Source organism: Oncorhynchus clarkii, chromosome 29 (assembly GCF_045791955.1).
Source record: "Oncorhynchus clarkii lewisi isolate Uvic-CL-2024 chromosome 29, UVic_Ocla_1.0, whole genome shotgun sequence".
NCBI classification, from domain to species: Eukaryota; Metazoa; Chordata; class Actinopteri; order Salmoniformes; family Salmonidae; genus Oncorhynchus; species Oncorhynchus clarkii.
This window is the reverse complement of record NC_092175.1, coordinates 46,239,312-46,253,616: the sequence shown is the minus strand read 5'-3', so window position 1 is coordinate 46,253,616 and position 14,305 is coordinate 46,239,312. Positions and strand designations below refer to the sequence as shown.

General features: G+C 46.1%; 1 protein-coding gene across 1 annotated transcript in view; it reads left to right on the top strand.

The window, feature by feature from the left end:
- LOC139388014 (metabotropic glutamate receptor 5-like) overlaps positions 1–1,875 on the top strand; it is an 82,094-nt gene extending 80,219 nt beyond the window's left edge. The window contains exons 18-19 of the mRNA XM_071134494.1: positions 1–433; positions 725–1,875. The exon at positions 1–433 is cut by the window's left edge and continues 64 nt beyond it. Of these exons, the coding sequence (XP_070990595.1) occupies positions 1–433; positions 725–1,431 (1,140 nt within the window). The 3' untranslated portion in view covers positions 1,432–1,875. The remainder of the gene's footprint in view (positions 434–724) is intronic.
- The last annotated feature ends 12,430 nt before the right edge of the window (positions 1,876–14,305 follow it).

Sequence of the window (14,305 nt, the reverse complement as noted above, 5' to 3'; positions counted from 1 at the left end):
AAGAGGATCTCTATCCACATCAAGAAGAAGGAGGAGGTCAACCAGACAGCCATCATTAAGCCCTTCTCTAAGGGGGCGGGCACCCCCGACCTCGCCCCCGCCACGCCCCAACTTGGGGACAGGGGGGTCTACGACGAACCTCAGGGGGCGCAGCATTACCCCCCTGGAACCTACCCCTGCCCTCCCTCGCCTCATGTTGGAGCATACCGCCGCTGTCCCTCCTCACCCTCCCCACTAGCCCTGCCCACAGTCAGCCAAAGCGTGGGAGGCTTCCACCCTTGCCCTCCCTCGCCTCACGCTGGAACCTACCACCCATGTCCCCCCCGGGGGGCTCAGGGGTCCCAGGACGGAGAGGAGATCAGGGCTCTGCCATACTACATGACAGAGAGGCCTCAGACAAGGGTGTATGGCGGAGTGGGCAAGATGGGGGGTGGTGGTGGTATGGGGGGCATAGGTGATATTGGTAGTGTTGGTAGGGGTGTAGGTATGGGGGGCATAGGTGATATTGGTGGTGGTGGTAGGGGTGTAGGTATGGGGGGCATAGGTGATATTGGTGGTGTTGGTAGGGGTGTAGGTATGGGGGGCATAGGTGATATTGGTGGTGGTGGTAGGGGTGTAGGTATGGGGGGCATAGGTGATATTGGTGGTGGTGGTAGGGGTGTAGGTATGGGGGGCATAGGTGATATTGGCGGTGTTGGTAGGGGTGTAGGTATGGGGGGCATAGGTGATATTGGTGGTGGTGGTAGGGGTGTAGGTATGGGGGGCATAGGTGATATTGGTGGTGTTGGTAGGGGTGTAGGTATAGGTGATATTGGTGGTGGTGGTGGGGTTGGTAATACTGGTGTGGGTGATTTAGACATGGATATAGGTGTTGGTGGAATAGGTGACAGGGGTATTGGTGTGGGCACGGTGGGCAGTCAGCCCCAGGGCTCCAACATCATGGATCAGATTAGCTGTGTGGTGAACCGTTTCACCGCCAACATCAGCCAGCTCAACAACATGATGCTCCCTGGGTCGCCACCGGAGGGAGCTGACCCCCCTCCTCCGGGTCCAGGCCTCACCCCCGCCCCATGCCCTCCTCCCTACATCCTACCCCGCACCAGACAGCCAAATACCACAGTCACCACCTACGCTGAAGTAGCAGCCATCGCCGCCTCTAACCATGGCAACCCCCGGGTGGGTGGGTCGGTCGGTGTGGTCTATGGTCCTGGGGGCGGGGTGTGTGGTACTGCAGCGGTGAGAACCACAGAGCTGCTGGAGGAGCTGGCTGCTCTGGCCCCTCCTTCCCCGTTTAGAGACTCCTCCCTGGAGTCGCCTGGCACCACGCCCCCCTCCCTGGCCTCGGAGTCTGCCCTGGGTGAGCCCTGTCCCCCGGGGAAATATGACAGACTGATGCTACGGCACTACAGCCAGAGCTCCTCTTCCCTGTAAACTCCTCCTCTACTTCTTCCTCTTCCCTGTAAACTCCTCCTCCTCTTCCTCCTCTTCCCTGTAAACTCCTCCTCCCCTTCCATGTAAACTCCCCCTCCTCTACTAGAGATGTGTTCTGTGGAATAAGAGGTTAGAATATGAAGTTTTGCATTTGGAGATTTAGTTGTGCACAGTTGGAGAAACAGGAAATGAGAGGAGAGCTGTACAACAGTGCTGGATGAGCTACACAATATTTACTCAACTTTATTTCCTTTCCTTGGATAAGAGCCATAGTTTCTCCCCCCTGAGAGTGTTGGGGGACGCCAGGAGGAGAGACAGGGGGAGGGCCTCAGGACCGCAGTACAGCCACATTAAAGACTGAAGGGCCTCAGGACCGCAGTACAGCCACACTAAAGACTGAAGGGCCTCAGGACCCCAGTACAGCCACATTAAAAGGCCTCAGGACCCCAGTACAGCCACATTAAAGACTGAAGGGCCTCAGGACCGCAGTACAGCCACATAAAAGACTGAAGGGCCTCAGGACCGCAGTACAGCCACACTAAAGACTGAAAGGGTCTCAGGACCGCAGTACAGCCACATTAAAGACTGAAGGGCCTCAGGACCCCAGTACAGCCACATTAAAGACTGAACGGCCTCAGTACAGCCACATTAAAGACTGAACGGCCTCAGTACAGCCACATTAAAGACTGAAGGGCCTCAGGACCCCAGTACAGCCACATTAAAGACTGAACGGCCTCAGTACAGCCACATTAAAGACTGAACGGCCTCAGTACAGCCACATTAAAGACTGAAGGGCCTCAGGACCGCAGTTCAGCCACATTAAAGACTGAACGGCCTCAGTTCAGCCACACTAAAGACTGAAAGGGTCTCAGGACCGCAGTACAGCCACATTAAAGACTGAAGGGCCTCAGGACCGCAGTTCAGCCACACTAAAGACTGAAAGGGTCTCAGGACCGCAGTACAGCTTCACTGAAGACTAGAAGTAAAGACATGCTGTTGCTGCCAGCTGAGCTGATGGGATTACTGCCTGACTGACTGACTGACTGACTGCCTGGCTGTCTGACTGACTGCCTGACTGTCTGACTGGCTGACTGCCTGACTGACTGCCTGACTGACTGCCTGGCTGACTGCCTGTCTGACTGACTGACTGACTGTCTGACTGGCTGACTGCCTGGCTGACTGACTGACTGACTGACTGCCTGTCTGACTGCCTGGCTGACTGACTGACTGCCTGGCTGACTGCCTGACTGACTGCCTGGCTGACTGACTGACTGACTGACTGCCTGGCTGACTGACTGTCTGACTGACTGCCTGACTGACTGCCTGGCTGACTGCCTGTCTGACTGCCTGACTGACTGCCTGACTGACTGACTGCCTGGCTGACTGCCTGTCTGACTGACTGACTGTCTGACTGGCTGACTGCCTGGCTGACTGCCTGACTGACTGACTGCCTGGCTGACTGACTGACTGCCTGACTGACTGACTGCCTGGCTGACTGCCTGACTGACTGACTGCCTGACTGACTGACTGACTGCCTGACTGACTGACTGCCTGGCCGAACACCTGAAAAATCAACAAAGTCTCAGTTTCTGAGAGCACAGATGGACGACACAACATGTGGATTGTAACAGTTCAGAGCTCAGGTCCTCCTGAGTTAAGGCATGTGTCTGGACGCACTGACAGCTGAGCAGTGGCAGGAGCAATAATGACTATGCCACACCTACATCACAACCTCGTCCAATCAGAGGTCACTTCACCAGACTCAATGCCTCCCAATAGGTGTTGGCAGATAGGTCAAAATTCAGGCAATGACTGGACCTATTCCTGTTCTTCTTCTGTTTTAGTCCCTGCCCAAAACAGTGACACTTCTTTCAGTGGAAATCACTTCCCAGACAAAACCCCCGAAACTGCTAAATTCCTGTCAGTAACACAACAACGTGACAATAAATCACCTGACATCTCTGTGTGGGAGGAATACCAGAGCAGTGCCAACAACTGTGATGACAGTTTACCAGAGCTACATCAGGCCTGTCTTCTAGGACTCCTCCCCCAGCCTGAATAACTATTCTAGGACTCCTCCCCCAGCCTGGATAACTCTTCTAAGACTCTTCCCCCGGCCTGAAAAACTCTTCTAGGATTCCTCCCCCAGCCTGAATAACTCTTATAGGACTCCTCCCCCAGCCTGAATAACTCTTATAGGACTCCTCCCCCAGCCTGAATAACTCTTCTAGGACTCCTCCCCCAGCCTGAATAACTCTTCTAGCACTCCTCCCCCAGCCTGAATAACTCTTCTAGGACTCCTCCCCCAGCCTGAATAACTCTTCTAGGACTCCTCCCCCAGCCTGAATAACTCTTCTAGGACTCCTCCCCCAGCCTAAATAACTCTTCTAGGACTCCTCCCCCAGCCTGGTTAACTCTTCTAGACTCGTCCCCCAGCCTGAATAACTCTTCTAGGACTCCTCCCCCAGCCTGATTAACTCTTCTAGGACTCCTCCCCCAGCCTGGATAACTCTTCTAAGACTCCTCCCCCAGCCTGGTTAACTCTTATAGGACTCCTCCCCCAGCCTGATTAACTCTTCTAGGACTCCTCCCCCAAGCCTGATGAACTCTTCTAGGACTCCTCCCCCAGCCTGGTTAACTCTTCTAGGACTCCTCCCCCAGCCTGGATAACTCTTATAGGACTCCTCCCCCAGCCTGATTAACTCTTCTAGGACTCCTCCCCCAGCCTGGATAACTCTTACAGGACTCCTCCCCCAGCCTGGTTAACTCTTCTAGGACTCCTCCCCCAGCCTGGATAACTTTTCTAGGACTCCTCCCCCAGCCTGGTTAACTCTTCTAGGACTCCTCCCCCAGCCTGGATAACTCTTCTAGGACTCCTCCCCCAGCCTGGTTAACTCTTATAGGACTCCTCCCCCAGCCTGGATAACTCTTCTAGGACTCCTCCCCCAGCCTGATTAACTCTTCTAGGACTCCTCCCCCAGCCTGGTTAACTCTTATAGGACTCCTCACCCAGCCTGATGAACTCTTCTAGGACTCCTCCCCCAGCCTGCTTAACTAAATCAGAACAGCATAAAAACTATTTACAGAAACGTACAAAACACGTCTACTACTACTACTACTGCTCCTACTACTACTGTTACTACTACTACTACTACTACTACTACTATTACTACTACTACTGTTACTACTACTACTGTCACTTCTACAACTGTTACTACTACTACTACTACTACTACTATTACTACTACTTCTGTTACTACTACTACTGTCACTTCTACAACTGTTACTACTACTACTACTTCTACTACTACTACTGTTACTACTACTACTCCTGCTACTACTACTACTGTTACTACTACTACTACTACTACTACTACTATTATTACTACTACTGTTACTACTACTACTGTCACTTCTACAACTGTTACTACTACTACTACTACTACTACTACTACTATTGTTACTACTACTACTCCTGCTACTACTACTACTACTACTACTACTAATGCTACTACTACTACTACTAATGTTACTACTACTACTACTACTGCTGTTACTACTACTACTACTACTGTTACTACTACTACTACTACTACTACTACTGCTACTACAACCACTTTTACTACTACTACCACCACTGTTACTACTACTTCTACTACTGTTACTACTACTACTACTACTGTTACTACTACTACTACTACTACTACTGCTACTACAACCACTTTTACTACTACTACCACCACTGTTACTACTACTTCTACTACTGTTACTACTACTACTACTACTGTTACTACTACTACTACTTCTACTACTGTTACTACTACTACTACTACTTTTACTACTACTACTGTTACTACCACTACTGTTAATACTGCTACTACTACTACTACTGTTACTACTACTACTTCCACTGTTACTACTACTACTACTGTTACTACTACTACTACTGTTACTACTACTACTACTAATCATGTTACTACTAATACTACTAATACTACCATTTCTACTACTACTATTACTATTGTTACTACTGCTACTACCATTAGTAATAGTAACAGTACAATAGTAGAAATTGTAGTATTGGTAGTAGTAACAGTAGTAGTAGAACCAGTAGTACCAGTAGTTGTAGTACACCTTTAAGGTATGTTATTAAAGTAGTCGTCCAGTGTTTTCAGATTTCTTTGAAATATGACCTATAACTATCTACAATATGAGTGAAGTTTTCTTTCCAAAAATTGTACTTAAGTTTGATAAAAAGCAGTGTTTCTTTGTTTGAATGGTGTGGGTGTATACCCTAACAACAGAATGGTGTGGGTATATACCCTAACAACAGAATGGTGTGGGTGTATACCCTAACAACAGAATGGTGTGGGTGTATACCCTAACAACAGAATGGTGTGGGTGTATACCCTAACAACAGAATGGTGTGGGTGTATACCCTAACAACAGAATGGTGTGGGTGTATACCCTAACAACAGAATGGTGTGGGTTTATACCCTAACAACAGAATGGTGTGGGTGTATACCCTAACAACAGAATGGTGTGGGTGTATACCCTAACAACAGAATGGTGTGGGTGTATACCCTAACAACAGAATGGTGTGGGTTTATACCCTAACAACAGAATGGTGTGGGTGTATACCCTAACAACAGAATGGTGTGGGTGTATACCCTAACAACAGAATGGTGTGGGTGTATACCCCAACAACAGAATGGTGTGGGTGTATACCCTAACAACAGAATGGTGTGGGTGTATACCCCAACAACAGAATGGTGTGGGTGTATACCCTAACAACAGAATGGTGTGGGTGTATACCCTAACAACAGAATGGTGTGGGTGTATACCCTAACAACAGAATGGTGTGGGTGTATACCCCAACAACAGAATGGTGTGGGTGTATACCCTAACAACAGAATGGTGTGGGTGTATACCCCAACAACAGAATGGTGTGGGTGTATACCCTAACAACAGAATGGTGTGGGTGTATACCCCAACAACAGAATGGTGTGGGTTTATACCCTAACAACAGAATGGTGTGGGTTTATACCCCAACAACAGAATGGTGTGGGTGTATACCCTAACAACAGAATGGTGTGGGTGTATACCCTAACAACAGAATGGTGTGGGTTTATACACCAACAACAGAATGGTGTGGGTTTATACACCAACAACAGAATGGTGTGGGTGTATACCCTAACAACAGAATGGTGTGGGTGTATACCCCAACAACAGAATGGTGTGGGTTTATACCCTAACAACAGAATGGTGTGGGTTTATACCCCAACAACAGAATGGTGTGGGTGTATACCCTAACAACCAACTATACCCTAACAACAGAATGGTGTGGGTTTATACCCCAACAACAGAATGGTGTGGGTGTATACCCTAACAACAGAATGGTGTGGGTGTATACCCCAACAACAGAATGGTGTGGGTTTATACCCAGAATGGTGTGGGTTTATAACAACAGAATGGTGTGGGTTTATACCCTAACAACAGAATGGTGTGGGTGTATACCCTAACAACAGAATGGTGTGGGTTTATACCCTAACAACAGAATGGTGTGGGTGTATACCCTAACAACAGAATGGTGTGGGTGTATACCCTAACAACAGAATGGTGTGGGTGTATACCCTAACAACAGAATGGTGTGGGTTTATACCCTAACAACAGAATGGTGTGGGTTTATACCCTAACAACAGAATGGTGTGGGTTTATACCCTAACAACAGAATGGTGTGGGTTTATACCCTAACAACAGAATGGTGTGGGTTTATACCCTAACAACAGAATGGTGTGGGTTTATACCCTAACAACAGAATGGTGTGGGTTTATACCCTAACAACAGAATGGTGTGGGTTTATACCCTAACAACAGAATGGTGTGGGTTTATACCCTAACAACAGAATGGTGTGGGTTTATACCCTAACAACAGAATGGTGTGGGTTTATACCCTAACAACAGAATGGTGTGGGTGTATACCCTAACAACAGAATGGTGTGGGTGTATACCCTAACAACAGAATGGTGTGGGTGTATACCCCAACAACAGAATGGTGTGGGTGTATACCCTAACAACAGAATGGTACCCCAACAACAGTGGGTGGGTGTATACCCTAACAACAGAATGGTGTGGGTGTATACCCCTAACAACAGAATGGTGTGGGTGTATACCCAGAATGGTGTGGGTTTATAACAACAGAATGGTGTGGGTTTATACACCAACAACAGAATGGTGTGGGTGTATACCCTAACAACAGAATGGTGTGGGTTTATACCCTAACAACAGAATGGTGTGGGTGTATACCCCAACAACAGAATGGTGTGGGTGTATACCCCAACAACAGAATGGTGTGGGTTTATACACCAACAACAGAATGGTGTGGGTTTATACACCAACAACAGAATGGTGTGGGTTTATACCCTAACAACAGAATGGTGTGGGTGTATACCCTAACAACAGAATGGTGTGGGTTTATACCCCAACAACAGAATGGTGTGGGTGTATACCCTAACAACAGAATGGTGTGGGTTTATACACCAACAACAGAATGGTGTGGGTTTATACCCTAACAACAGAATGGTGTGGGTTTATTCCCCAACAACAGAATGGTGTGGGTTTATTCCCCAACAACAGAATGGTGTGGGTGTATACCCCAACAACAGAATGGTGTGGGTGTATACCCTAACAACAGAATGGTGTGGGTGTATACCCTAACAACAGAATGGTGTGGGTGTATACCCCAACAACAGAATGGTGTGGGTGTATACCCCAACAACAGAATGGTGTGGGTGTATACCCCAACAACAGAATGGTGTGGGTGTATACCCTAACAACAGAATGGTGTGGGTGTATACCCTAACAACAGAATGGTGTGGGTGTATACCCTAACAACAGAATGGTGTGGGTGTATACCCCAACAACAGAATGGTGTGGGTGTATACCCTAACAACAGAATGGTGTGGGTGTATACCCTAACAACAGAATGGTGTGGGTGTATACCCTAACAACAGAATGGTGTGGGTGTATACCCTAACAACAGAATGGTGTGGGTGTATACCCTAACAACAGAATGGTGTGGGTGTATACCCTAACAACAGAATGGTGTGGGTGTATACCCTAACAACAGAATGGTGTGGGTGTATACCCTAACAACAGAATGGTGTGGGTGTATACCCTAACAACAGAATGGTGTGGGTGTATACCCTAACAACAGAATGGTGTGGGTGTATACCCTAACAACAGAATGGTGTGGGTGTATACCCCAACAACAGAATGGTGTGGGTGTATACCCTAACAACAGAATGGTGTGGGTGTATACCCTAACAACAGAATGGTGTGGGTGTATACCCTAACAACAGAATGGTGTGGGTGTATACCCTAACAACAGAATGGTGTGGGTTTATACCCCAACAACAGAATGGTGTGGGTTTATACACCAACAACAGAATGGTGTGGGTGTATACCCTAACAACAGAATGGTGTGGGTTTATACCCCAACAACAGAATGGTGTGGGTTTATACCCCAACAACAGAATGGTGTGGGTGTATACCCTAACAACAGAATGGTGTGGGTGTATACCCTAACAACAGAATGGTGTGGGTGTATACCCTAACAACAGAATGGTGTGGGTGTATACCCTAACAACAGAATGGTGTGGGTGTATACCCTAACAACAGAATGGTGTGGGTGTATACCCTAACAACAGAATGGTGTGGGTGTATACCCTAACAACAGAATGGTGTGGGTGTATACCCTAACAACAGAATGGTGTGGGTGTATACCCTAACAACAGAATGGTGTGGGTGTATACCCTAACAACAGAATGGTGTGGGTGTATACCCTAACAACAGAATGGTGTGGGTGTATACCCTAACAACAGAATGGTGTGGGTGTATACCCTAACAACAGAATGGTGTGGGTGTATACCCTAACAACAGAATGGTGTGGGTGTATACCCTAACAACAGAATGGTGTGGGTGTATACCCTAACAACAGAATGGTGTGGGTGTATACCCTAACAACAGAATGGTGTGGGTGTATACCCTAACAACAGAATGGTGTGGGTGTATACCCTAACAACAGAATGGTGTGGGTGTATACCCTAACAACAGAATGGTGTGGGTGTATACCCTAACAACAGAATGGTGTGGGTGTATACCCCAACAACAGAATGGTGTGGGTGTATACCCTAACAACAGAATGGTGTGGGTGTATACCAACAGAATGGTGTGGGTGTATACAACAGAATGGTGTGGGTGTATACCCTAACAACAGAATGGTGTGGGTGTATACCCCAACAACAGAATGGTGTGGGTGTATACCCTAACAACAGAATGGTGTGGGTGTATACCCTAACAACAGAATGGTGTGGGTTTATACCCTAACAACAGAATGGTGTGGGTTTATACCCCAACAACAGAATGGTGTGGGTTTATACCCCAACAACAGAATGGTGTGGGTGTATACCCCAACAACAGAATGGTGTGGGTGTATACCCTAACAACAGAATGGTGTGGGTGTATACCCTAACAACAGAATGGTGTGGGTGTATACCCTAACAACAGAATGGTGTGGGTGTATACCCCAACAACAGAATGGTGTGGGTGTATACCCTAACAACAGAATGGTGTGGGTGTATACCCTAACAACAGAATGGTGTGGGTGTATACCCTAACAACAGAATGGTGTGGGTGTATACCCTAACAACAGAATGGTGTGGGTGTATACCCTAACAACAGAATGGTGTGGGTGTATACCCTAACAACAGAATGGTGTGGGTTTATACACCAACAACAGAATGGTGTGGGTTTATACCCCAACAACAGAATGGTGTGGGTTTATACACCAACAACAGAATGGTGTGGGTGTATACCCTAACAACAGAATGGTGTGGGTTTTTACCCCAACAACAGAATGGTGTGGGTTTATACACCAACAACAGAATGGTGTGGGTTTATACACCAACAACAGAATGGTGTGGGTTTATACCCCAACAACAGAATGGTGTGGGTGTATACCCTAACAACAGAATGGTGTGGGTTTTTACCCCAACAACAGAATGGTGTGGGTTTATACCCTAACAACAGAATGGTGTGGGTTTATACCCCAACAACAGAATGGTGTGGGTGTATACCCTAACAACAGAATGGTGTGGGTTTTTACCCCAACAACAGAATGGTGTGGGTTTTTACCGATCAATAAAGATTCATGTTCATGTCAAGCAAACAGACCATATTATATTTAAAAACTTTGCTAATAAAATAGATCAGTTGTTGTATCACTTGCAATATGCCCAAGCTGAGAAAAAAAAACATGTAAATAATGATGTTTTTAATTTGACTGGACTGATGCTACCTGATAACTGGGCAGTTGCTTCAAAGTAACAGATTGAAACGTAATGTTATACTGGTTCTGATTCTCTAGAGTTGACTAACTAGATTTAGTGATCTGAATGTACATCATTGTTATTATTGTTAACTAGTTACTATCAGGCTGCCTCCCAAGTGGCACCGTGTTCCCTATAGGAGGAAGCTACTTCTGACCAGGCCCCCATAGTGGGAGCCTCGTCAGTTGATGTAGACGAATACAACACTCAGGATGTGGTATGAACTTAGAACCAAAATATACTCTACCTGCTCATACCGTCTCACACACACACACACACACACACACACACACACACACACACACACACACACACACACACACACACACACACACACACACACGCAACATGTTATGTGATTCTCTGTCATTGGCTGACTACCTCGATGTGCTTCAGATCTGCATGTTGACAATACTGTTTTGTAGAAGAAGTGACTCGTATTTTATATAGAAAGGGAACAATACTGGCGATTTTGCTTTTTTTTTTGTCATATCTTGTAATATGGCAAATTGTTCAACTTTGTTTGAAGCATGTTGTAATATATTAAGAATATGAAATGTGCCAATAGGACAGCTTTGAAAATGTATTGGTTTTATTCTAATCTAATTCTAATCTTTTTCCATTTGGAAATGATTTTATATGTAGGCCTACATATGTAGGATCTTAATTTGATCACCCTGTTGCAGGATAACTTTCCTTAAAATGTGTAAATTATTTGAGGTTTTAAAAAGGCTTCAGAAGTTTGTGATTGCCACTTTTAAATTTCAGACTTGATTTTCTCCCTTACGAAAAATGTATCACCCTCTTCAAAAATGTACATGAATTATAATCCACATAATCATTCACATTTCCTGTTGCTGCAGGATTAAAACTGGGTCAAATTAAGATCCTGCATCTGTAGTTCGGACTTTGATAGCAATAGCCACAAATGCTACAGTATTTTTGGCCTACTGTGTATTACACATAGTCCTGGCATCTGTTCCAGGATGGAGCAAACGGCTAGTTCAAACCTCCTCTCTCGTCCAGTGTTTCTGTTTACCAGAGCAGAGAGGATGTTTATTAGCCTGAGTGCCAGATGTGTTTGTTGCTGTCATGTTAGTTTGAAGGGTAAGCAGTGGAGTCGGCAAGAGCACAAACTGATCCGGGACCAGGCTTACGTGTGGATATGCAGTATGTTCCAATAATCAATGATCGATGATAATCAATGATCACTCTCATATCAACTCTGAGGACGTGTACGGAAACAGAACATACAGGATGTTTATATTCTAATTTCGATACTAATCAATATGTTATAATCAATAATCCGTATTGGATCTGAGTGATACCTGGTGGTCTTATCAATGTGTGCATGCTGATCTGTGCCAATAGCAGATATCCTAGAAACTTGTTTGGAGAATAACATGTCTGTAATCATTATTTTATAAAGTTTATTAGAGATCTCTTCTCTCTTTTTCTATCTCTCTGCCTTTCTGACAACAGACCTTTATAACAGGGTTCCCCAACTTGTGGCCCGCGGGAGGTTTTATTTGGCCTGCGGGTGGTTTTATTTGGCCTGCGTTTTTTTTATTTGGCCCGCGGTGGTTTTATTTGGCCTGCGGGTGGTTTTATTTGGCCCGCGGGTGGTTTTATTTGGCCTGCAGGTGGTTTTATTTGGCCTGCGGGTGGTTTTATTTGGCCTGCGGGTGGTTTTATTTGGCCTGCGGGTGTTTTTATTTGGCCCGCGGGAGGTTTTATTTGGCCTGCGGGTGGTTTTATTTGGCCCGCGGGTGGTTTTATTTGGCCTGCGGGTGGTTTTATTTGGCCTGCGGGTGGTTTTATTTGGCCTGCGGGTGGTTTTATTTGGCCTGCGGGTGGTTTTATTTGGCCTGCGGGTGTTTTTATTTGGCCTGCGGGTGGTTTTATTTGGCCTGCGGGTGGTTTTATTTGGCCTGCGGGTGTTTTTATTTGGCCCGCGGGAGGTTTTATTTGGCCTGCGGGTGGTTTTATTTGGCCTGCGGGTGGTTTTATTTGGCCTGCGGGTGGTTTTATTTGGCCTGCGGGTGTTTTTATTTAAATTGTTGGACGTAAAAAAAACAGCAGGAAATCAGATCCAAACGATTTTAATTTGAGAAATCTGTTCCCAAGTATTCCCACGCATAACAGAGAGACAGACATATGTGATCTCATACAAATGTAAGTAAGGTTTGAAAGGGTTTGTAATTACGTCGCTGCCCACCGACCAGCCTCTCCAGAAAACATCGGCCTACGGCTGAATCTATTTCATGATCCTTAGAATGTAGAGTTGTGTTGTACCAGACAGTACCTTTGAATGTTTACTACAATACTGGTTGTTTCTATTAGTCTTTTTTATTAAAACTGAGGAGCGGATCATGTTATAGTTTTGTTTTAAGATTATTTCTGTCGTTTTTCTTACTGTTGCACTAATTGTGATATTTCAATGCACAACGCTTAATAAATATGGTTGAAAAAAAATTCTATGTAGGTCAACTATGTAGGAGTGTGTGTGTGTGTCGTGTGTCTGTGTGTGTCCTGTAGGATTCTGTCTCTGACCTGTGAGCTCCAAACCTCACCTCATAATTACAGACTGAATCCCTGTTCAATTACCTTTAATAACCCTCCACCTCTCTGTCTCTCTCTGTCTCCCTCCCTGTCCTCCACCTCTCTCTCTTTGTCTCCCTCCCTCTCCTCCACCTCTCTCTTTTCCACCCTTCTCTCTCTCCCTCTACTCCCTCTCTCTATTCAAACTCTCCTCCATCTCTCTCTTCAACACTTCTCTCTATCTGTGTCTGTCCCTCTCTGTCTCCCTCCCTCTCCTCCACCTCTCTCTTTTCCATCTCTCTCTTTCGCTCTCTCTTTCTTCCACCTCTCTCTTTCTCTCTCTCGTTCTTCCACCTCTCTCTTCTCCACCTCTCTCTTTCTCTCTGTCTGTCCCTCTCTGTCTCCCTCCCTCTCCTCCACCTCTCTATTTTCCACCTCTCTGTCGCTCTGTCTCTCTCTGTCTCCCTCCCTCTCCTCCACCTCTCTCTCTTTGTCTCCCTCCCTCTCCTCCACCTCTCTCTTTTCCACCTCTCTCTCTCTTTCTCTCTCTCATTCTTCCACCTCTCTCTTCTCCACCCCTATCTCTCTCTGTCTGTCCCTCTCCTCTACATTTCTCTCCTCCATCTCTATCTCTCTTTCATCATCCACCTGGCTATACCTCTCTCTCATCCCTCTCTCTTCTACTCCTCCTCCACCTCTCAATTCAATTCAATTCAAGGCGCTTTATTGGCATGGGAAACGTGTTAACATTGCCAAAGCAAGTGAGGTAGATAATATATAAAGTGAAATAAACAACAAAAATGAACAGTAAACATTACACATACAGAAGTTTCAAAACAATAAAGACAATCCAAATGTCATATTATGTATATACAGTGTTTTAACTCTCTCTTTCTCTCTGCGTCTCAGTCTCTCTCTGTAGCTAGTTTTCCATCCAATTGGCGA